This window comes from Prionailurus viverrinus, chromosome A1 (genome assembly GCF_022837055.1).
Source record: "Prionailurus viverrinus isolate Anna chromosome A1, UM_Priviv_1.0, whole genome shotgun sequence".
NCBI classification, from domain to species: Eukaryota; Metazoa; Chordata; class Mammalia; order Carnivora; family Felidae; genus Prionailurus; species Prionailurus viverrinus.
Genome location: NC_062561.1, coordinates 189,900,140 through 189,925,900, shown reverse-complemented (window position 1 = coordinate 189,925,900; position 25,761 = coordinate 189,900,140). Strand labels below are relative to the sequence as shown.

The following is a 25,761-nucleotide window of genomic DNA, read 5'->3' as shown; positions in this document are numbered from 1 at the left end:
TGAGAAACTTCTCTTCATGCTATTATCTATTTTTCTCATTCCACTGACAAATGTTGTAAACTATCTGTACTAATGCCTCCATTCTCTAACACTCCATTATTTCCTCTTAATCGTCTACAATCTACAAATGCTCTATGAACCTTCTTTGCCCTTCTACTCTAAAAAAAAAACTCAGAAGTCAACAACTGCCTACTTGTCAAACCTAAAACACCCTGCTTATCCTTGTCCCGGCAACCACCCTCATGGCCACCTCCATGGCTCTGTGGCATGGATTTCCTTATAACCTCCAAATTCCCCCGCTGCTTTTTACCCCCTCAAATGAACAAAGGAAATTTAGTCCCTAAACTGCTTTTTCCCCTACAAAGTATTTAGCTCAAGCAATTTATGTTGCTGCTTCAAATATACCATTCTAAATGTATGTTATCAACAAAGTTACTGAGAACCTACCTACTGCATATGCCAAAAAAAAAAAAAAAAAAGCAATCATTTCTTATTCTAAGCAGATATATCATATCTCACAATGCCTGGGATATAATCCACTTAAATGTTCTCATATACAAGTACAAACTGAGCACCTATCCTCCTCCCTCAACAGGCTGGCTCACCCTCTTTCTCCCCTAAATCCCATTCACTCGGACTCAAACCTGAGTCATCTTTCCGTCATCACCAAGTCCTGCTGAGTCTTTCCCAGTTAAGTGTCCCATGTCACCCTTCCTTTCCAGTCCCTATGCCCCATATCCCAGTCCACTCTCAATATAATAGCATACTAATAGCTATTCTTCTTTCAGTCTCTTTCCATCCTCATTGATCCTACACTTCAGTACAAAACCATCACCTTCATCTAGACAAATCTCTTGCTTAAAAACCTTCAAAAGTTCTTAAAAACTTAAGAAGTTTTTTTTGAAGTTGTAAAAAACTTCAAAAGTTCTTAAAAACCTTCAAAAGTTTCTTCAAAAGAAACCTTGTCAGTTCTTCTCAGTCTGACAGTCTAGGTCTTGCAATATCTGGTTCTTGTCTACTCTTCCATAACTATTTTCCATTTATTAGCGAGTCTTTATTACGGTACAGATAACCCTTCTTAATACCCAATGCACCTCTCATGCTTACAGCTAAGGAGACAGGAGCACTATGCTAGGGACTAAAGAGGTAGAATTCAGATTTCCCACATATCCTAACTTTAAGAACAATCCAGCAGAAACTAGACAAAAGTATTTCTACTAACTTTTAATTTCTTAAAATAATTTCCCCAATTTATTTTTTTAATCCCTATCTCAAAGGACTTTAGAGGTATTTAAAAAGGATGTTTATTATATTTAGTAAGCATGTTTAGTGTTTGTGGCTGAGGATTTTCTATTCAATCTACTGCATGAAAACTCTCCATAAGTTCTCTTTTAATGAACTATCATTTTCCTTTCCAGATATTCCTATCTTTCCCTTTTTGTGCACATCTCATAAAACAGCTGTCAAATCCTCTAGACTAAACATATTGATTTTATTCATTCTTTCAATTATCCACTCAACCAATTATTACATATAAAGTGTGAACCATATGCATTTCTAGACATGAAAGATCCAAACAATAAAGTAATCATAGTCTAGTGAAAAAAACATGGACAAAAGTATGATACAATATTGGTGCTGTAATATACAAATATTAGAAGGGCTATTATTAAGTGATTAAGCTTGACCTGGACTGAGAACAGTGAATTTATCAGGCTAAGAAAAAGAAAAACATTTTAGGAAAAGAGAATAGCAGGCATGAAAATTATAAAAAAAAAGGATGTTTTCAGGAGACCATAAACTCTCTAGGCTAGACTAAAATTTGGTGTAAATAAAAAAGTACTGGGAGATGATGCTGATAGAACTGGTGGCTAACACTTCAATATAAAGCCTTGTATACACTAACAAAGAGTTTAGACTGGGCCAACAGTTCTCAAATCCTTTAGATACACTTTTAAGTGAGGTAAGAAAACAAAAAACAAAACAACAAAAACCCTATGGCCCAATTATCCCCCTCCTTTTTCACACTGCAGTGGAAAAATAACTCAGTGATAACAAAAAATGTCACACAAGAATCTTAAGCAATTATGAATACTGCTAAAGCAAGAACAGTATGAATAATTTATCTAAATTATAACACGTATATAATCTAATTATTTGAAAAATACAAGCCAAAACTATTGCCCATGCAAATATGCATCACTATTCACTCTAAACTATCACAACAAACTCAACTGATGATGATGAAGATAACCCAACAATAATTTATAATTAAAATGCAAGACATGCAGCATTTAAAAATGATGACCTACCTAAAATAACATTAATGAATGTTCCTAACAAAATGCAGGGATTTCTGCTATTTAAAGGTTATTTTAGTAGTGAGGGGAAAAATGAGGACCTAGAATAATAAATCGGCAGCTTTGGTATGGAGTTGGCAGGGTCACCTATGAGAAACATATTTAAAGAAGTCTTAATAGTGATCTATGAGTGGACAACAAGGAAGTGAAAATGGTTCTGATGTTTCTAGCTTGGATAATCAAGATAATCACAACTTTACCATTAAGATAGGAAACAAGAGAAGGAGGAGGTTTGAGATATAGATGATGAGTTCATGACCATAAACCGAAGGGTCTACAGAATATTAGGTGGTTGTGTCTAACAATAGTTAGAAATCCATTCAGTACCAGGCACTAGCTAAACGCTAGGAATAACCCCATTCCTACCTTCAAGGAGCTCACAATCTAGTTAGGAAGATAGATGAGCCTAAGGATCCTTGGAATGCAGCATAGTAAGTGCTATGGGAGAGGTTATGAACTGGGTGCCATGAGATCAGAGGAAAGAACACTAACTCCAGACTACAGTGGTCAAAAAAGCAACGGAAATTGGAGATAGGGATTTGCAGCCAAAACTATATGAGATCACACAAACAACAAAAGATGAAAATTAAACACAAATTCTAGGCTGTATCAACACTTAAGAAGTCTAAAGAAAAAACACAGCAAAAGAGTCAGAAGGAATGGTCAGAAAGTTAGAAGAATCCAGAAACACTGTTAAGAGGAAGCAGTCAACAATTCCATAAATATGAGATTGTCTGCAGAATGACAACACAAATGAAGCCTGAGTTTTACATTTTAGGTCACTAATGATTTTAGTGATTGCAATTTCAATGGAATTGTTCTCATAGCCAGTCTTTGCTTTCCACCTTTTACAAGGCTAATTCTGGCTCTCATTACCTCTTGCCTAAAATCCAAACTGGTCTTCTTACCCTTGGTTTCTCCCCTCCCCAATCCAGTGGCCTGTAGAACACTGCCTAGTCAATCTTCTTAAGTGCAGTTCACCTGCTCTAAATTCCTCACTGACCTATCACTACCTACCAAATTATGAATACCTAATATATGTATTCAGGTCTTTTCACAAATTCCCCCACTATAACTTTTCAATATTACTTCTATTTCCCCTTTTATAACCTATACTTCGCAAAACAGTTCTATAATTAGCATTCCAATTATATTTAGACAATCACTTCTTTTTGCTATTCTCAGACAAAACCCACCCTGGAAAGCTTCTCAATTTGAAGGTACAATTATATTCCATAAACATGAACTTTACCATTCCCTACCTTGATTTTTAAGTTTAAGCTCTTAATAATAATTAAAGGATATAAAAGGGGGGGGGGTCACAATATCAATAAAAGAGACAAAATACCTAGGAATGAACTGAACAATAAATGCCCAAGACCTATATAATAAAAACTTTAAAACACTCCAGGACTCAAAAGAAACCTGGAACATAGGGAGGCTTTCTGTGTTCATACATAGAGAAGAGTTAACATCTTTAAGCTACCTCTTCATCTTAACTTAAACAAGTATCTAAAGTTCATATAGCCAACAATATCAGAAAAACTGAGGGATAAATAAAAAACAATGAAGGGACTAAGTCTAGACAGTACAATATAGTCTAAATATTCATTATGACCACACACTTAAAAAACAGGAATAAATATCAGAAATGGAACCAAATATATGGGAGAACTTAGTATATAATGATTAGCCAGGAAAAGATGAACTATTTAATAAATACATGGAAACCACCAGATAGTTATCTAGAGGAAAAAATTATACCTACAACACACTGTACATGCAGATAAATCCTAAGTGGAGCAAAGATGTAAATGTAAAAAATGAAATAAAAATAATGGAGTAAAATATGATAGAGAAGCCTTTTCTAATTGAGTCAAAATTCTAAGTTCTAAAAGAAAAAACAATAGGGGTGTCTGGGTGGCTCAGTTGGTTAAGCGCCCCACTTCGGCTCAGGTCATGATCTCACAGTTCACGAGTTCAAGCCCCACACTGGACTCTCTGCTGTCAGCACAGAGCTCGCTTCGGATCCTCTGTCTCCTTCAATCTCTACCCTTCCCCAAATCATTCTCTCTCTCTCTCTCTCAAAATAAATAACTCTCTGACCTCAGTCATAGCAATCTCTTACTCGACACATCCCCAAAGGCAAGGGAATTAAAAGCAAAGATAAACTACTGGGACCTTATGAAGATAAAAAGCTTCTGCACAGCAAAGGAAACAACCAACAAAACTAAAAGGCAACCAACGGAATGGGAAAAGATATTTGCAAATGACATATCGGACAAAGGGTTAGTATCCAAAATCTATAAAGAGCTCACCAAACTCCACACCCGAAAAACAAATAACCCAGTGAAGAAATGGGCAGAAAACATGAATAGACACTTCTCTAAAGAAGACATCCGGATGGCCAACAGGCACATGAAAAGATGCTCAACGTCGCTCCTCATCAGGGAAATACAAATCAAAACCACACTCAGATATCACCTCACGCCAGTCAGAGTGGCCAAAATGAACAAATCAGGAGACTATAGATGCTGGAGAGGATGTGGAGAAACGGGAACCCTCTTGCACTGTTGGTGGGAATGCAAACTGGTGCAGCCACTCTGGAAAACAGTGTGGAGGTTCCTCAGAAAATTAAAAATAGACCTACCCTATGACCCAGCAATAGCACTGCTAGGAATTTACCCAAGGGATACAGGAGTACTGATGCATAGGGGCACTTGTACCCCAATGTTTATAGCAGCACTCTCAACAATAGCCAAATTATGGAAAGAGCCTAAATGTCAATCAACTGATGAATGGATAAAGAAATTGTGGTTTACATACACAGTGGAGTACTACGTGGCAATGAGAAAGAATGAAATATGGCCCTTTGTAGCCACATGGATGGAACTGGAGAGTGTGATGCTCAGTGAAATAAGCCATACAGAGAAAGACAGATACCATATGGTTTCACTCTTATGTGGATCCTGAGAAACTTAACAGAAACCCATGGGGGAGGGGAAGGAAAAAAAAAAAAAAAAAGAGGTTAGAGTAGGAGAGAGCCAAAGCATAAGAGACTCTTAAAAACTGAGAACAAACTGAGGGTTGATGGGAGGGAGGGGAGAGTGGGTGATGGGTAGTGAGGAGGGCACCTTTTGGGATGAGCACTGGGTGTTGTATGGAAACCAATTTGACAATAAATTTCATATATTGAAAAAAAAATTAAAATACAAACAATAAAAAATAAATACACTTAAAAAAAAGAAAAAACAATAAATTCAATCTCATTAAAAACAAATTCTGCAAGTCAAAAAAATCATAAGCCAAAATCAAGACAAGCAAAACTGAAAACAGTAATTTTAACTCATCATACAGGGTTAATTTCCCTAATGTATACCAAACTCCCACAAATTGGCAAGAAAAGGCTAAAATCCAGAGAAGGCCAGCCTAACTACTCTCTGTTGGTGCTGTGTCTCCCTTCAGCTAGAGCTGTAGCCCCAATAAAGCCTTGCCTGTGCCTTTGAGAAAAAAAAAGGTGGAGGGGAGAGGCTAAAATCCCACAGAAAAGTGGGCAAAGGACATGATCTGACAACTCACAGAAGAGGAAACACACGTTTTTCATCAACATGTGAATAAATACAATCTCACTCACAGTAAGAGAAATACAAATTAAAACTTATGTTAAAAAGCATCCATTTTTCATGTACTGGAATAACCAAATGTAAGAATTTGATAACACGGTTTTTGATAAGGATGTAAGACTGTAGGAACTCTCAACCACTGTCTGTAAAACCCCATAGAGAGTACTATCGATCCATTATTACAGACATATATATTCTTTAACGCAGCAACTTCACTTCTAGCAATTTATCTCAAGGCTATATTTGTATCTGTCAAAATTATGGCTATATAAAATTATTTAGTGCAACACTGAATGAAATAGCAGACGAAACTAAAGTGTTCACCAATAGAGCATCAATTCTGTGGTATGGCCATACAAGGATACTACACCACTACGAAACAGAATTAGGAGGCCTAGGGGGAGAAGGAGGCCTTAACATTTAATCAGAATCTTAAAATTTGGCAGAACAGGAAGTGTCAACATAAAAACACAGAGTACAAAGCTTTATTTCATGAATATCTAAAAGCAGTAGTTATGGCTCTGTGATACATCATTAAGTTAAAACAAACAACAGGTTCAAGATACTGTAAATCTACTTCTGAAATCATTGTTGCACTATATGCTAATTAACTTGGATATAAATTTAAAAATTAAATAAAAATTTTAAAAAAAGAACACTGTATATTATCCCATCATCTGTATAAAGAGAACATACATATATTTATACTTATTTATGTTTATTTACCAATATATCTTTATATTGACTTATGTATACATAAAAATATCTCTAGAATTTTTCACAAGTTAATAAAAATAGCTACTTGCTAGGGCTTAAGAGAACTTAGTAGTTGGCAAACAGAAGAATGATACTTTTCACTGTACACTTTCTATGTTTTGATTTTTTTTAACATATAATAAATGTATAAATACATTACTAATTTTTAAAAAGAATTTTAAAGATGTATTTAAGGGTGAAAGTTTATAAACTAGAACATTACATAAACACTCCTTAATACTTTGACCCAGACGTTACTCTAACCAAAAAACTGCTCAAGCTGTAACTATCTACTCATGTAATCACTGAGTTAATTCTACCATAGCATGTAATAAGTGTATTTAAGAAGGCTCAGTTGAATTCCCAAAGTTATAAGCCAGAGTATGAATTTCAACTGTATTAAAACCCACTCAACTTCTAAAATTAATGTCTCTGATTATTAGGCAGCTGTTTTTAAAATAAATATTTCAATCTACTCAGAAATAATATATGTGATAAGCACATTTTTTAAAGCACAGTGTGAATTATTCTGCTGATTAAGCTAAAAATCTAAGCCAAGTACCCGATTGTTCTTCTACAACAGATTGGAATTATTTTCCATGAATTGGCTAACATACAAAGCTTTTAGTAAAGGGCTGAGAATTATAGTGCTTTGCAGCATAAAAGAACATTCTCATTTCAAAGAATTTCCCAAGGTAATGCCATCTAAGAGAGATGAATTTATTGTACCCAGATGTTTTACTTCTAGTGCACTGCCTTTTCTACTATACTTCTTCCCACAATGGCTTACTTGGGAATCTCTTAGAGATGTAAGGGGTTTTCAGGGCTGAGCTTTGGAACCCAAAAAGTACTTCCATAGATAAAAATAAATCTCACTGAGACAGGACAAACCCTTCACAATTCCATAAAATATATACTTCTTGATGGACAACTCTAATAATAATATTATTAAACCACTATCATCAAACCACATCTTGAGTTATGTTATAGTAATGCCAAATGAAACATTATTGCTATGATTACATATAAACCAAAAATTAATCTAAAAATCAAGGATCATCACTGTCATACTAGATGAATTTTTACCTGTTTCCTGCCTGTATTTCTTTTCCTTATTTTAAGATTCTAATTTTTTTTTTTTTAATGTTTATTTTTGAGAGAGAGAGACAGAGAGACAGAGCTTGAGCAGGGAGGGGCAAAGAGACAGGGAGATACAGAACTGGAAACAAGTTCCAGGCTCCGTGCTGTCAGCACAGAGCCCGACATGGGTCTCAAATTATGAACTGTGAGATCATGACCTGAGCCAAAGTCGGAGGCTTAATCGAGTGAGCCAACCAGGCCAGGTGCCCCTTGAGATTTTGTTTTAAGTAATCTCTGCACCCAACATGAGGCTCAAACTCACAACCCCAAGATCAAGAGTAGCATGTGCTACTGACTGAGCCAGCCAGGTGCCCTTCCTGCTTGTATTTCTTGACTTCTACCTCTTTAACCTCAACATTACTTTAACCACTAACTCCAAATCATATCAATTATATTTCAAGGAATATATATATTTTTTTAATATTACAAATGTCATTTCCAACATTTCATTTAACTGAAATAAATGCCTTATGTTCCACTGATACTAATGTTCTGGAACAATAAAGAATATTGCATTTAGGAAGCCTCCCTTCTTTGTTACTAACAAAACCCTTAATAGACAAATTAGAACAGACCAAATGTCTGGAAAATTTGTTCTCATTTACATTTTATCATATTAAAATCTAAAATGTTTTCTTCTGCCTTCTAGTGTCATCCAGTAAAATAAACCCAAAACTGTCTGTTCTCCTCTAGCCCTAATAATTCATATGCAATGGTAAGACAAATTATATTACAAACAAGATTCATAAACATTCATCAATGACTGTATCACTGTCATTTCAACGTAACCAAACCTCATTTTACTCAAATTCAAAATCATCTTAACAAAGATATAAATCAGAATGCTCACTAACAGATTAGCAAAGGTGATATAGACACTTACCTACATAATGCATATTAAGAGCCAAATACTTATACTGGAAAAGAGGGTTGTTACTGAGGCTACTTCTTTGGATCTGCTGGAAGAAGGAGCTGACATCCCATCTGTACAGGACATCCAACAGCATGATGCTTGGCACCCTCAGGGCCACATTTAACACTGCCTCCAGTTTTTCCTTTGCAGCCATGTTTTTTCTTGGAGCAGACCTAAAATTCAGGAGATCCAACATATAAAAAATAAGTCACCTCAAACAGCTTTTAGATATGCTCTTAGGAATCTAATGGATTGCCATATCTATACAAACACTACATAACAATGTATAAAACTCCTCAGCCACGGCTACTACTTCTAGGCTTTCATGAAGCAATCTTTATATTGCGTTTTCACACTGACCCTTCCTTACAGGTCTTCCCATTCTGCATAAGTGGTAAGGCCTCAAACTTTATTTTTAAAAGCTTAACTCCAACTCTAGGCACTAGCAACAAAACACCCTAATAATACTACAGCTTTTGTCCAATTAACTTGAAAGGAAAAATTCACTCCTATAAAAGTGAGATTTATGTAGGTCTTAAAAAAGAGCAAAATTTAACTGATTAAAAAAAAAAAGCCTAAGCTATTCAATAAAAATTTGCTAACTACACATTTAGTTTGCAGCATCTCAGAGACTTATCCTTTTCTATATTACTTGCAATCAAAATTGAAGTACTGAATTTACATGATGTAGATACAATTCAGAGAAACTCACGATACAGGTAAATAAAACATTGTTCACAATATTATTTCCTTGAATCATTAAACTCTTCATTTGATATTCCCATAATCTGCCTTCAAAGTGGGAAACAATTGCAACATCAAATTCTTCCTGTGATATACAGATACGCTGGCATATGGAGTCTGCAGCCCCTGTCTGTGCTCAGCTGTTGATGAGTAGTACGAATAGAAATAAAAAAAAAAAAAAAAAAAGGAAATGAAAGATCTCCAGGACAATCTATTATTTAAAAGGACAATTCTGTGCAACACTGCTTTGTATGATAGTGCTGCAAATTAATCCAAGGAATTATGAGAATCAGGCAAACAAGTGTGTTAAAGACAATTTTAAAAGTAATGATAATTCTGGATTGTTGGCTCTGACAATATCCTTTTAAGAATTTTGCTGAGAAAGCTAAACACATTTCCAGCTTTGGCAGTAATTTCAGACATTACAGGACAAATGAAAACATTTATTTCTGAAGAAAATTACAGTGACAGATTACTATGCTATGGTTAAATATTTGTCAGTATTTCCATTTTACCCTCTAATTTTCATAGCTTCCTAGCTCAGTTAAAAAAAAAAAAAAAAAAAAAAAAAGCTCAACTTGGCAAACCATTAATAGAAGTTTGTCAATCACTGAAAAACTGATACATTATATCAATCATTGAATGATCATAAATCATTCCCATTACTTAAAAGTTATCCTAAGAATGCACAATTAACATTTTTATTAATAAGTATTGTAATTCTGATTATTTTCAATGAATAAGATCACTTTAATAATTTTTCTACATAAGAAATAAATATTGTCAGAATTAAAACCTAACTGTTGTGTCCTATGGGGGGAAAAACAGCACTGAAAAATAAAAACTCAACATTTAGTGCAAATTACACCATTCAGGAATTTCAATTTCTCAAAGCTCATGAGAGAAAAAAAAAATCTTAAGAAATAATACCAAAATATCACATTAACATCCTTCCAACAATAAGGCTAAGGTGACTTTTATTTCCTTTTCTGTTTGTCAAATGTTGTAGAATACCCATTACTGGGGATTAAAAAAAGAAATTCTTTATAAAAAGTATAATATGCCTAAGCTACCTAGATGACTTAAGGAAATATATAGAATATAACTACTTACTAAGGTGGTCAAACAGATAAACAGTCAAACTCAGTTGGGAGTTTATTTCAAAGTACACGAACAATGGATTTTTCTCACAAAACACCAGTCCCGTGTGAAAATCATTATGGACTACTGACAGGCTTTATACTATAATGGAATATACTTTTTCCATATTCTAGAATCCAATATAAATCACTACTGCTTTTGTAGGGACTATTACTAAGTTAATACTTGTGGTCCATATTTATTTCATCTGAGTTAGAGCCTTCCTCTTTTTTTAATGTTTTGCTGTTTTTACATGTACCCATTTTTACCATTTATTGCAGCTCTCAAAGGGGTAAAGAAAAAGAAAAATTTAAGTAAACCAATAACCACTCCTGCATCACGATATGAAATCAAGATATGAACAACTAACAAGAAAAAAAATCTCCTTAATTCTTCTGGAGATTCAACTCTATTACAGAAGAGGGCCATTAGCATAATGGTACAAATTCCCTCTCAATAACCACTATTCCTGCCTCACATATAGAAAAAGGGAAATCTTCAGTTCCTAAAGCTCTCAATACAGAATATCCGAGACTGATCCCCAAATTCTACTGCATAGTAAATCCAAGACCCAAATGTCTGAATTAAGGAGGACCTTGTATAGAATGAAATATGCCCACTTAATAACAACCCCACTGCTTATAAACATTTCATTTATTTCTGTAAGTTATATTTTAGCAAGTCATTGGCAAGCTGGGCCTATATGTGGACACAGAGGAAACAAATTCATGGAAAACCAGATCTAAAATATTACCCACAAAAGCTGGGGAAAGACACACACACACACACACACACACACACACACACACACACACACACACACAAAATCCCCAGCCCAACTTTGTGATTTCTAAAGTGTAAGTGCCACATGATAGGGTGATCACCATCACAAATACCACACACTACACTCCAGCACCACACACTAAATTAACATCTAAACAAAATGTGGAAACACTTATCTTGTTTAAAATCACTGAAGTCACTCACATTTGCCAAGCCACTCTATTAAAAGCATGAAGTAAAAATGGAGCTTTCTCCCCTGGCATAAAAAGATTATTGTATTTCTATGATGTTTGGTTGAAGCCTAATTTATCTTTTTCCTAGATTTATTATCAGAGCTAATGAGTATATTCCAAGTCAGACGAAGCTTAAAATTCTCTTAAAATCATAATAATACCAAATTATCCTCAAAAATAAGCAAAGGAGCTGAACACAAAGATGACACTCCTAAGGCCAAATATTGAAGTTATTTCCTGTCATGTTCAATTACACATATTTTCCCCTCCATGAAAGATTTTTATATGTCCTCCTTGAAATGTTAACAGAACTGGGGAAGTAATATGCCAACACAATGTTTCAGCAAGTAATGTAAACTAAATGTGACTCAAGCTTAAAGATGTTTTTACACAGTGAAACACCTTAAAAAAAAAAAATCCCTTCCAAAAATGGCAAAAAACAAAACAAAACAAAACAAAACAAAAACTCAACAAAGCTAACCAAAAACAGGACCACAATGATTTCATTAGATGACTTTCCCAGGCTTGGAAGCAGCAATCACTACTTACACAGTAATGTCCTGTACAAGTATAACGTTGCACAGCTCACCACTCATATTTGTGGGTTAGGAAACAGTCTCATTCTACACCTTCCTGGAAACACTTTGATTTTTGTTTTATGAAGAAATCACACAAATCATCCGGAACAATATGGAAAATGTATGTTTTTAAAGTAATAGCTTGTCTGTTGAAGAATTAAGAAAAAGAAACGGAAAATGGGATCTTACCAAAAAAAAGAAGGCTATTCATATCTCCTTTTTAAAAAGGCAGATAAACTCCCTTTTTAAAAAGGCAAATAAAAAATAAGAAATAAATGAGAAAATCATATGACCCAATTTTAAATTCAGTATGATAGATAATTTAAGGCTGAAAGTTTCTACACCTTTCTTCCGCTTCGAAAGAAAAAAAATAAATCACCATTAATCTCCTTTCTTTGTCCAATCCAATGGAAAAAAAAAAAATTCTACCATCTGCTAAAACCAATCTCAAGAAAAATTTTCTGGCTGTCCATACATTAGGATGGTAACCCCTGAAAATGTTATAGGGCAAAGCTAGAGCCTAAAATCATAAGTAAACTCAGCCAAAACTGAGATACCCAGGAGGAGAACGCACCTCTTACATAAGCATTGGCACATGTTTTAAATATAGCTGGTCCTCCCCACTCCCACACTATTGCTAGCTAACTTTGTATGTACCTGGTTTCCTCATAAACTACTAGCAATTCTGTGGCTTCTCATCTCCAAAGTGGCAAAGATACAGAATCCACTCTGAATAACAGGACCATCTTTCAACTCTTAAGGAGCCAGACAGAGGGAATAAAAACTGCTCTCTCTGCCATTGGGCGCTCAGCCTGGGTCACGACTGCAGCACCGACAGCTCATCCTTTGGGCATGATTCAAGATTCAGTAGAAGAGCACAGTCCGCATTTTAAAAAATAAAAAGGCACACAATCCTCTCCTTTCCTTTCAAACTAGTTTCCTGTTTACTGCAGACAGCGATGCAAAGCCATCCATTAATCTTTGATGCCTTCTCACTGCAAAGCCCCCTTCCTCTCTCCCCGCACCTCCCCCGCCCTCCACGCCTGCTGATCTCAGCCGCGTTTGAACTATAGTAACCCCAACCCAGCTCGCTGCAAAGCAGGCAGCGCAGCAGCAGGGCCGCTCTCGCCGCGGGGCTAGGGGATTACGTTCGCAAAAACTCTGCCAGTAAAGAGGCCCGTGCCAGGGAGCTCCCCTCTTGTCTGGCCAAGGGTGCTGGCTCCGCCGCGCCACGCACCGAAAAGCTTCCAAAGAAAGACACTGGCCAAGTTCATCATCCCCGAGCAGAAAGGGGACTCATTCCTAAAAGGAGGGCAAGGGTCTTGAGTGGGAAAAGCAAAACAGGAGTGGGGTGGAGAAGGGATGGCAGCCGAGAGAGGACGCGATGGGGACAAAAAGGAAGGGATAGAGAACGCTCTCACAGTGAAAAAGGACAGATGGGATGCAGAGCAAATGGGCCCCCATTCGAAGAATGGCTTGGCAGGCCTTTCCGCACCCCCAAACAACCTCAAACCGCATGAAAGAAGGAAAGAGGAGGCTGAGTTTGGGGCTGCGTAGACCAAAGGATAAGTCAAAAGGAAAGAGGGAGGGAAGCTTAGAAGCAAAGCGGACAAAGACGCAAAAGAGGGAAAGTTGGAAGTGGGAACTAGAGAAAAGGGGCTGGAAAGGAGCACCTAGGAAGGGGCAGCTCAGGAAGCTGCTTAGAAAAGACCTCGAAAGGGGGTCCTAGGGATGCGATGGGGCAGAAGCTCAGAGAGAGAGCATCTTAGGAATGCCAGGGGAGGTAAAGGATGTCTCCGGGAGGGTGGGCAATTAAGGAGGCGGCGCTCAAGGCCCTGGAGCTGGCGGAGGGGACTCTGTACGGGGAAGGGGGGTGGGAAGGGAGGGCAGAGAGTCGGAGAGAGCTGGTGGGGGGGCCAAGAGGTCTGCAAGAGGGGCAGCTGGTCAGGAGGGAGGGGACGCCAGGAGAGAAGAGGGGATGTGGACGCCGCCGAGACTGGGAAGAAGGTAGGAGGTGAACCGAGGAAGGGGCGGGGGAGGGGGGAGAGGAAGAAGCCGGCAAAAGGGTGGGGGAGGGGAGAAGGATGTGGGAAGAGAAGGAGGCGGGGGAGCCTGGATGAGAAGAGGCCAGCCGGGGCGGACGGCTCGGTCACCTCGGGCAGTGGCCTCTCTCCCCGCAGGGCGGCGGCGCCGCCGGCGGGCAGGCGAGCTCCGCAACTCCCCGGCTCTCTCGCCCGCCCTCCCGTTCTTCTCGGGCGGCGGCGGCGGGGGCCGGGACGGCGCGGCTCACAGCGGCGGCTCCTCCGCGCCGGGCCTTGGTTGCAGCGTCTTGGGAGGCGGCGGCAGCGGCGGCGGCAGCGGCCCGACCCGTGCGGTCACCATCGTCTGCGGCGGCAGGCGCTCGCGGGCCGAGCCCCTCAGCAGCCGACGGCGGCCATGGCCTACTGCGCTCGCTCCTCCCGCCCCCGGCGCTCTGCGGCGGCCGCGGTCCGCTCTAGCTCTCTGCGCCTGCGCGCGCCGCCCCCCTCCCCCCCCCCCCGCGCGCGCGCGCGCGCGCGCGCGCTCTTGCGCTCACTCACAATCGCACGGGCCGGGTGGTTCCCGCGCCGCCCCCAGTACGTGGGCGGGAGACGCAATCCTCCCGCGGCCCACGCCCGCGGCCCACGCAGCCGGGCCCAAGCGTCTGTGGAGACGCTTACCACCCCGACCCTTGCACGCACCCTGTGACACGCGCCATTCTGACACACGTGCGCTCTCACACTCCTCAAATATCAGAAGCCGCGAGCGCTCACACCCACACTCACCTGCTGCGACCACGTGGGAGAATTGGAGGGGCTGATCTTCACCCGGTGCAACCGCAGTAGCAATGATGCCTGAATTTTTTTAACTCCCTCACTGACTGGACTAGACTGTCAACTCCATGGCGTCAGGAACCAAGTCTGTGATGGCTCAGCAGTGCCTAGCATAGAATAGGCGCTCCATAAGCCTCTGTTGAATAAGTAACTGGATGCCTGAATAAGTGAATTGAAAACGTTCACTATCTTTAATTTTAAACTTCCACCCCTTAAAGAATTTGTTCAAAGAATTTTGTTGTAATACGAAATTGAATAGTATTTGTGTGTTGCTTTTGGTCGAAGGTTCAAAATAGAGGTAAGTGGACACACCCCCTTCCCAAGGTGCCCCACTGACCAGCATCCCTACCTTAATTTAAATGTCAATATACCTTTTAGGGCTGGAACTGTTCCCCACTTACCCACAATACAAAGCCTGAAGCATGTCTCACGTGCACAGAACAAATCAAGGATGCTGCTAGTGTTTTTTGCTTTGGCAAGACACCTTATTCCAGTTTTTGTAGGACTTCACCGACTCTCTACAAATCCCTCACCACCTGTGACACCCCTTCTCCAGGAAACAAAAAATCCTACACTATTCCTTGCTGTGTCTTTGGTCAGTAACTGGAGAGCCTGTAACTACTAGAAACCAGTCTGGCCTTTGATGTTGGTAGTGCCTATATACACAAAGACACACACCCAGGAGTGGGTAAAATGTTGCAACTATCCTGGATCATCCTGAAATTGTGAAACCTCAACTTCGGCCTGTTACAAGAGAAATTAATGTATTTCAATGTATATCTCTGTGTTGCGGGCCCTCCTTGGAAATTCAACTCTCTGGCCTCTGTGCTTTAAACATAAATCTCCAATACCTCACAACCTTTGTATCTTGCTAAAATTGTAAAAGAAAGCTTTCCTGGAGGCATCCGACATTCAAATTCTGAGTAACTTCCCTTCCACTAGTTTGATAGCTCTATAGAAATGAAGTTTTAAAAATTTCTGGGAAGTATGTTCATAACTCTCTGTAGACGGCTTTCATCCTGCTGCCTTAGACTAGAATAATCAGGCATGCTACATCCTAGAAAGGCCGTTTTATGAGTCTCTTTATACAGCCTGGTAAGTAAGAAATTAAATTACAGAAGCCGCATGACTAATGGCTAGAATAGAAAACTGCCCAAGATAGCAAAGCCTTATACCTTGGTTTCCATCACCGCATTTTAACAACTTTACTACTGCAGGCAAGAAAACATAAGGCCAGAAACAGATTGCAAAGAAGTCAAAATCTGTATAACCTTAAATTCTTTCTGGATTTATTTACTCTTTTAGGGCAAACTGCAGAATATTGAAAATATTCCTTTAATATTGTTACCGGATTTGTGTGTTTTGTTTAAATGGAGGAAAAGCTTACCTCAGCACTCACATTTCCTTTTTTAAAGGAAAAAAAAATGGCTTCAAAGTTCTATAACCCTCACTAATAAGTACTCTGGACTTGTAAAAGCAGGACAAAGTCACGTCTTTTTCACCTTTGAGTTTTACAGCAGTTGCCTATAAATGCTAAGTTCAAAACAAGTGAAGAAAATTACTCTGGTAATGAAAGGGTTACTGCTATTATATTGCTGCTAATCCAGTTTTGGGAAAGCTCCACATTACCAGATGCAGGTAACTGAATCAAACTAAAAAGAAAAAAGAAAAAAAAAAAAAAGAGGGAAAAAGACTGGGGGTGGGGCAGTAGAGAAGACTACTCAAATAGAAGCAGTTACAGTGTAGAAAGTACTTTCTAGAGGCACCCAAAAAAGCAAAGGTTAGGAGCAAAACTTACTATAAGTACCTGAAACCAAGCTTAAGCAAATGTCCAAATACCACAAACCTGGCCATAAAAGGAATTAGCTTCAGGGGTAGAAGGAAAGAACTGGAATGTTTATGACTATGGAATGGGAGACCATTCAGGATTCCAAAGGTCATCTTCCTATTCACTAAATGTATGCAACATTAAGGAGGAAGTCAGCGTAAAGTTTGGAAGAGTGTATGTTTGTTACAGCTCTAGCCATTCCAAAAGACTAGTTCCTGAATGCCTTATAAAACCAGCTATTGCTAATAAATCCCATAGAAAATGTCTTCTGCTGCAAATCTGCAGATAGCTGATGGCCAGTTCACTACGCCTTCTAGATCCAGAGATAAGATCTCACATAACAGACTTCACGTAATGGGGCCCAAATCCAAAAAACTCAGAGAGCCAACTCTGGAGATATGGAGGAAAGGTGAATTTTCATGTATGCATTTATTCACTTACTTTATTCCTATGGGCACTTTGAGGTTTTCTCCATCTAATTCCAAAATAATTAACTTTTTGAATAGAAGAGTCTAAATGACATATAAAATCTCTTTCCACCTGACTACCCTTACGGTTTGATTTTGAAAGCCGATTCTAAGAGGAAAACTAAAGTTTTCTTAGGCAACATGGTTCAGTAAAGGGGAAATAAACTTTTTTTGAGATGTAATTGAGATCTAATTCACATATGATACAATACACTTTTAAAGTGTGCAATTCCATGGTTTTTAGTAGATTCACAGAGTTGTGCGACCATCACAATCAATTTTAGAACATTTTCATCACCACCTCTCTTCCAAAAACAAAACAAAACAACAAAAAGCTGCTGTATCCCTTAGCAGTCATTCTCTTTGCCTCCCCCGCTTAGGCAACTACTAATCCTTCTCTCTCTTACAGATTTAGCTATTCTAGACATTTCATATAGGTTATGTCATACAAAATGTGATCTTCTGTGTCTGCCTTCTTTCCCTTAGCAACAAAGTGCATCCATGTTGTAGCATGTATAGTTATTTCATTTCCTTTTATTGCCAAATAACATTCCATTGTATAGCTATATCACATTTTGTCTATCCATTCACGAGTTGATAGACATATGAGTGGTTTCCACTTTTTTTGGCTCTTATGAATAGTACTGCTATCAACATTTGCATAGAAGTATTTGTGTGGACACATATTTTCATTTGTCTTGGGTATATAGTTAGGAGTAGAATTGAATCACCTGGTCACATGGTAACTGTGTTTAACTTTCTGAGCAACTGCCACTGTTTTCTAAAGTGGCTGCTCCATTTTACATCCCCACCAGCAGTGTACAAGGACAGATTTACTGTTAGATTCAGATACCCCCTACTTGTTAGATATGGGACTCTGTGCCAAGTGTTCATAATTTACAAACACCTCCATTTGTCATCTGTAAAACAAGGATTAATGACAGTATCTATTTCACAGGATTATAATAAAAAATAAATAAAACTATGTATATTAATGTTCCTGGTACAAAGTAAGCCCTCAGTATATGTGTTGTTAGTAGTTCCCTCTGTCTTTGGTATCCGGTTGGCAACATTTATTCTGTAATAAAGTCAGACAGAGATAAAATTATAACTGCCTATTAACAATAAGAAATGCATATACATGGTTGGTGCTGAATAAATATATTTCATGGATAATTGGAAAAGCAATAGAACTTACACTGTTTTAATAACAAAATAAATTTATCTTCTTCTACCTCCTGTAGACCTAAGGTCTACAGGTGGCTACAGGAGGGAAAAAATATAGAAACAAGTCCTGTTTTGTTTGGTTTGGATTTTTCAGATTTTCCCCCAAAACATTTTTTATTTTCCCAACTTTTTTTTATCTTGTAGAGCTTCAAATATACAGAATTGTTAAAAAAATTGCAATCATCACTCATATGCTCATCTATATTCAGCAATTGTTAACGTTTTGAGTATTCGCTTCATATGTATGTGTTGTTTGTTAAGCTATTTGAGAGTAAATTGCAGACATCAACACATTGCACCCCTTAATACTGCAGGCTGCCTCTTCTAAAAATAACAGCTTTCTCCAATATTACCAAATGACCTTGCCACACCTAAGAAAATAAATGATAATTCCCTAATCTTTTACTATCTGGCTGATGTTCCAATTTTCACATTTCTCCCCAAAATATCTTTCACAGGTAACATTTTTCCTAACCAAGATCCACTCAAGTTTCACCCATTGCCTTAGTTTTATGTATTACAAACCAGTTTTGCTTTTAATCCATCTGAGTACTTGTGGACTGTTTGGAATCTCTAACATCAGCAGGAGGGAAAAATGTATTGTTGCTATCATTTTCAGATTTAAGCTCTGCTGGTGTACCTCTATTTTACCCAGCCACTTTCTCTGTTTAATTCTGATTAAGACAGAGATGGCTAGTAATGCAAAATTGTGTGTTGCTTTTCAAGCATGATGATATTAGCTAAATAGAATGGGTACTGATTGTCATAGACATTTGTTAGTTACCTTCCCAATATCTATTATTCTTGTTTTTCTCTTTTTAATATCATCTTGAACATTCTAGGCATGCAGTCTATTGTGGATTAATCACTTTACCCTATCTCCCTTAGTGATTAGTCCAGGGAAGGACTCATGACCCAAGTCAATCAGGACAAGACTCAACACCAGAGCTTTTGACCAGAGCTTTCTCTTTCCTGCTAGATCTAAAAAAGGAATCCCATAATTTCAAGGACTACGGGCAGTCATCTCGGATCCAAAAGGTAAGAGCCAGCCTGAAAATGTCTCAAAGCAGGTCAAAGAACCTGCAACACAAAAAGAAACCAGGACCTGGTCACAGTGTATGAGTCCTGTTCTAAGCCTCATGTGAAGCCAGCATGTCCACCTTCTATTCTTCATATCAGCCAATACATTACTTTTGCTTAGCTACTATGGGGTGAGTTTTCTATTATTTGCAGTTAAAAGAGTCCTAAGGCATTCAATCCTTTTAATCTGTAGTGTAATATGCTGTTATAAACAGAAGGAAGTAACTTAAAAAAATAATAAATAGAAACACAATTGTGCAACTTAACAAATTATAAAACAGAGCCATTTAATCACTCTCCAGAAATAGAAGCTTGCTCATACCCCAGAAAACCCCACATACTCTTTCCCATCACAACTATCTCACCACAAAGGTAACCATTTTTCTGACTTTAATATAGTCACTTCCTTTTCTTTGTTTAACCACCCAAGTGTGAATCTCTAAATACTGTAGTTTAGTTTTGCCTGTACTTGAATTTTATATACATGGATGCCTATAGTATGTATTCTTTGGTGACCAGATTTTTCTGCTTAACGTTGTGTTTGAGATTCAGTTATATTCTTGTGTGAAACTGCGGTTCAGCCATTTTCATTGCGGTATAGAATGCTATCACATGCATAGAATATTATTTGTTTATTCATTCTGCTATATATGAGCATTTGGGTTCATGAACACCCAAATTCCAGTTTGGGGCTGCTACAAATTATGCTATCAACATTTTTGCTCTTGTCTCCCAGTGCACATGGGCAGACATTTCTTTAGAAAAGAATTGCTGGGCCATAGTCTGGAAGTATTCAACTTAGAGGTGTTTGCACCAATTTACACTCCCGGCAGCAATCCCTCAGAGTTCCCATTGCTCTGCATTCTAGCTTACAATTGACGTTGTCAGTCTTTCAAATTTTAACCACTTTAGTGAGTTTGTAACTTGCATTTCCCCAACTGCTTATGAGGTTGAGTACCTTTTCACGTATTTCCTGGCCTCTGGACTTCCTCTTTTGTGAGTTGTTCAAGTCTCTTACCCAATTTTCTCCTGAGTTGTTTATCTTTTGCTTTTTGTTTTATAATCCTTTATATTCTGAATGTAAGCCCCTTGTCAATTATATACACTGCAAAAATCTTCTCTTGTTCCATAGCTTCCTTTTCATTCTCTAAATGGTATTTTTTAATGAACATAAATTCTTAATTTAATTTATATTAAATGCTTCTTTTAAGCCTGTTTCCCCCCTGCTCCACAGTGTCATCCATTGTAAGTCAGGTGTGTATATTTGAGTAAGTTTGTTTCTGAACTTACTATTCCATTCCACTGGTTTGTTTACCTTGATGTGGATACCAAACTGTTTCAATTACTCTAGCTAAATAAGAAGTCTTGATAGGTTGTTGAGCAAGTCCTCTCCCCTGAATTTCTTTCTTTTGTTTTCTTTTCTTCAAGAGAATTTTGGCTCTTTGCATTTCTTTATCAATTTTGGAATCAAATTTGGAATTTTGGCTTGTCAAGTTTCCTAAAATCTAGTTCAGATTTTTAGTTTTTCACATGGAGGTCTTTTATTACATTATGTAATGTAATACATTATAATGTATACATTATTACATTAATTCCTAAATATTTTATGTTTTTGATGCTACTACTAATGGTAATTTACATTTTATATTAGTCTTTGAATATGAAAGAGTAAATCTCAAGAGTCCCTGTCCCTGGGAACTTTCAGTCTCTTGGGTTTGGAGACAGACCCATAAATGGTTTTAATATAAAGCTAAATGAATTGGTTACGATAAGGTAGGCAAAGTTTACCATGGAAATACAAATGGGATGGATTAGCGCATTCTGTAGGGTCACAGGGTGGAAGGAAGGAAAAGGCATTCTAATTGTTGAAAAATAGATAAGGAGTCACCTGGTGAGTAAAGACTTGAGGCAAAGAGGGGAAGAGCACACATTTTACATACACATTTCAGGATGTTAACATGGGACACGTCCTGCCTCAGGGAGTTGCCAAAACAATACAATGGGATGTCAGCATGGGTGTGAAGTAAATTCTCCCTGGGCATAGTTTACAAAAGGAATGTGAGCAAACTAGTTCCAAGGCTCCTGGACCCATTTATCCAGATAATGGTGTAAAAGCGTGAGCAGAGAGGGGATTTGAGAGAAGTTTCTCTGGAGAGAGCTGTTGCTGTCAGTACCAAGCAAAGGAAGCATCATGGGGGACACTACCTCCTTCTGCTCAGGTCTGATGGTAGAGAGATCTTCTATGAGACCATTCACAGAAGTTGAAATATGTTCTCTGCAAAAGACTGAGAGAGTAAAAGACAGTGTGGCTGTCTTGGGACGGACGAGCATTATCAGAGTTTATCAAAGGAAGCAAAAGGTGTGTGGGTGTTTCCCAAGGAGCAGATGTGCACCACATGGCCCCAGTTGTCTGGAGTCCTGTACAATAGTACTAAATAGAAGGACAGAGGAGACTGATAGTAAGAAGTTGGAGATAAAAATCCAATTCCTAGGGTCACATGTGATCACCTAGAATAAGGATGCATCCACCCAGGTCATTGAAGAATTAAGAATCTTCTAGGGGTACCTGGGTGGCTCAGTCAGTGAAGATTCTGAATCAATTTCAGCTCAGTCATGATCTGGCAGTTCATGGGATTGAGGCCCCACATAGGGCTGTGTGCTGAGGGTGCATAGCCTGCTTGGGACTCTCTCAAAATAAATAAACAAACATTAAAAAAAAATGAATTTTGGGGTACCTAGACGGCTCAGTCGGTTAAGCATCCGACTTCAGCCCATGACTTCGAGCCCTGCATTGGGCTCTGGGCTGACAACTCAGAACCTGGAGCCTACTTTGGATTCTGTGTCTCCCTCTCTCTCTCTGTTCCTCCCCCACTTGCACTGTGTCTGCTCACTCTCTCTCTCTCTCTCTCTCTCTCTCTCTCTAAAATAAATAAAGATTAAAAAAAATTTTTTTTACATAAAAAAAAATTTTTAAAAAAGAAGAATCTTCAAACAACCCATGGAGAGCCACCAGCTTGCCTTAGTTGGTCAGTTATAAAAAGCCAGCTAGCTTCTCCTAGTTGATAGACCAGTAGCAGTCCGGTGCTGATCGTTCAGATTCTACAAAGTAACCAGCAACCAGTGTGGAAGCAGCCTAAGTACTCTTGCAACCAGGTCCCCCTTCTAAGTCACTGTGTGGACTAGCATCCTGGGGCTATTAGCAAATCACTTTTTGTTGTATTATCCCTGTATCTTTTCAATCAACTGCTATTTAAAAAAAAAAAAAAAAAAGTGCACTAGGTACTAAAAGAGAAAGCTTTAAGTGTAGCCATCTGCCAGACCCAGAGAAGTTGAAGACCCCCAACAAGTATGAACTTCCCCATCCCTGACCTGTCCCGCTTCGAGCGGTCTCCACCCAGGTAGTGTCTGATGCAGACACTGGAAGGAAGGCAGTGGGGACAGAGCAGAAGTCCACCACTTCACATATGGAGAGATCTTTCACTGAAGGGAGATTGAAGCATTTAATTAATCTTCTGACTGGACACATTCTAATTACCGAATCAAGACTGTGATTTGTAACTTAAAGTGAGTAGGACTGCCCATCCATTAAGAAGTCTTGGGATCTGCCCAAGTTTGCTTTGGAGGGCAGGGCAAATAAATAAAATAAAATAAATTTTCTGAATAAAAATGTTGACGGCTAGTGGGTAACAAAATCAGATACCCCCAGAGTGTAAAGTACATGCAAGAAATGAAAAGCAGTATAATTATGATTTGATCTCAGATTTCCAGAGGGAATGTAGGGAGAGATGAAGTAAACTGGGCTCTATTCAGGAGCTGAGGAAAGGCATTCCATGGCATGCTAAGGAGTCTGGACTTTAACAGGAAATGAAGCAATACTGAGTAGTTAGCACAGGACAGTAATAGTTACTGGGCATTTACTATGTTCTAGGCTCTATACTAGGTAGTTTAAATGAATTATCACATTGTGCTCTGCTTCCTGTCGGTCTAGCCATATACCAGAAAAGGTAATGAGTTTGTTCATACAGACACGTCTCTGAGTCCAGAACCCAAACTTCAGTTAAATCTAAGCTTTGTTCTTTTATTTATTTTTAAATATTTATTCAATTTTGAGAGACAGAGAGAGCAAGCACGTGCATGAATGGGGGAGGGGCAGAGAGAGAGGGAGACACAGAATCTGAAGCAGGCTTCAGGCCCCGAGCTGTTAGCACACAGCCTGACTCAGAGCTCAAACTCAAGAACGGTGAGATCATGACCTGAGCTGAAGTTGGATGCTTAACCGACTGAGCCACTCAGGCACCCCCTCTAAGCTTTACTCTTGTTTTTTTTTCCCCCCCTAAGCTTTACCCCTGACTACCTGTGTGACACTGGGCAAATCACTTGACCTCTCTATACCTCTGTTCCTTCATTTTTTAGAATGGAGATAATTGTCCTATCCACCTCATAGAGTTTTTGTGCCCCCATTTTTTGTGACTTCAACAACATAGATAATCCATGTGGGATTTTTTTCCTTTTTCTTTTTTTTTAAGTTGTGGTGAAATTCACGTGACATCAAATTAGCCACATGTTGTTGTTGTTTTTTTAAATTTATTTATTATTTTGAGAGAGACAGAGACAGCATAAGTAGGGGAGGGGCAGAGAAAGGGAGACAGAGAGAATTCCAAGCAGGCCGACATGGGGCTCGAACCCACAAAATGTGAGATCATGACCTGAGCCAAAACCAAGAGTCAGACACTAAACCAACTGAGCCACCCAGGAGCCCCCCAAATTAGCCATTTTAAAGTGAACGATTGAGTGGCATTTAGTATATTCACAATATTGGGCAAACACCACCTCTACCTAGTTCTAAACCATTTTCTTTGCCCCCAAAGGGAACCCTCTGCCTGTCAAGCAGTTGTTTCTCCTAATCCCCTTCCTAATCTCCTCATTTAACATTCTCGTGTAAATGATCTTTTCCTCCCACCCATTTGTTATCATAGTTAATTCTCAAACTGTCATTAACATCAACTTCCAGAATTTCAATTTTGAGCATCTTTCTCTGTGATCACTCCTACAAATATTGATTCTTTTTAAAAATATACTCGTGTGTTCTTCTTAGCATCAAGCTTCCAATCCACTGACCCTACCAACTCTTCACATACCTTTCTTATGTCCTACCTCTTTCTTTACCCAGCATAGATTCTACAGTCTACCATTTAAATGTCTCATTTATAAATGTTAACTTTCCTTCCCATCTGCTCAGCACCTGCACTTGAGCAGCTGAGATTGCTGGACAAACCACACAAGCAACCATGAATCTCAAAGCTTAGCCTTCAGTGTTGCTACACAGAACCATTGCATTGTTCTAGTGAGGTTGTTCTCGACTCCCCAGAGTGGCTCACTCTGCTTTCTTCTCAAACTTCCAATACCACCTACTCTCTCTCCTCCATTCACTTTCAGCTGAGTGAGTAGCTGAGAAGATGCATGCAACCGATCAAGTTCCTCAACTTTCTTCCATGATCTACCAGCTTGGTGGTGATATTCTTGGTCTTCACTCCCCTCAGGTGGAAGAAGTTTCCCTGCTTCTGTCAAAGGTCATGTCCTCCACTAGAGATCTGGATCACAGCCTCTCTTGCTGTTCAAGGACTTAGAATCTATAATAATTCCCCTTCCAGCTCCCCCCCATACCATCAACTTCTCTTCCTTCTCTCATGGATAACTACCACTAGCATACAAACATGCTCAGGATGGCAGTCTTTAAAAAATCCCTCCCTTCACGCCTTGCAACCATCACCCCCCATATCACTGCGAAGATTTTCTGAGAAGTTGTCTATAGCGCTATCTCAATTTCCTCACTCTCCATTTGCCCCTCAACCCACTCCACTTACAAGTCCACCCCAAATACACCTTGAAACCATTCCCAGTGAGATCGTCAAAGACTTCCTCATTGTCAGGTCCAACAGTCCCTTGCCAGTCTTCATCTTATTCTACTACTACTATCAGTAGCATTTCAAAGAATCTGTCATTTCCTTCTTTCCAAAAACATTCCCATTTCTTGATT

General features: G+C 38.8%; 2 protein-coding genes across 5 annotated transcripts in view; one reads left to right on the top strand and one right to left on the bottom strand.

Annotated features, from left to right (window-relative positions):
- Positions 1-25,761, bottom strand: part of RNF145 (ring finger protein 145) — a 95,342-nt gene that overhangs the window by 44,304 nt on the left and 25,277 nt on the right. For 3 of the 4 annotated variants that reach the window (XM_047849466.1, XM_047849475.1, XM_047849482.1), the window contains exon 3: positions 8,763-8,965. In XM_047849466.1, the coding sequence (XP_047705422.1) occupies positions 8,763-8,965 (203 nt within the window). Of the gene's footprint in view, positions 1-8,762; positions 8,966-14,423; positions 14,739-25,761 lie in introns of those variants that run through there. The other variant, XM_047849492.1, reaches the window with a different exon arrangement.
- Positions 19,664-25,761, top strand: part of UBLCP1 (ubiquitin like domain containing CTD phosphatase 1) — a 52,141-nt gene continuing 46,043 nt past the window's right edge. The window contains exon 1 of the mRNA XM_047849505.1: positions 19,664-19,682. The gene's annotated coding sequence lies outside the window, so the exon portion shown is untranslated. The remainder of the gene's footprint in view (positions 19,683-25,761) is intronic.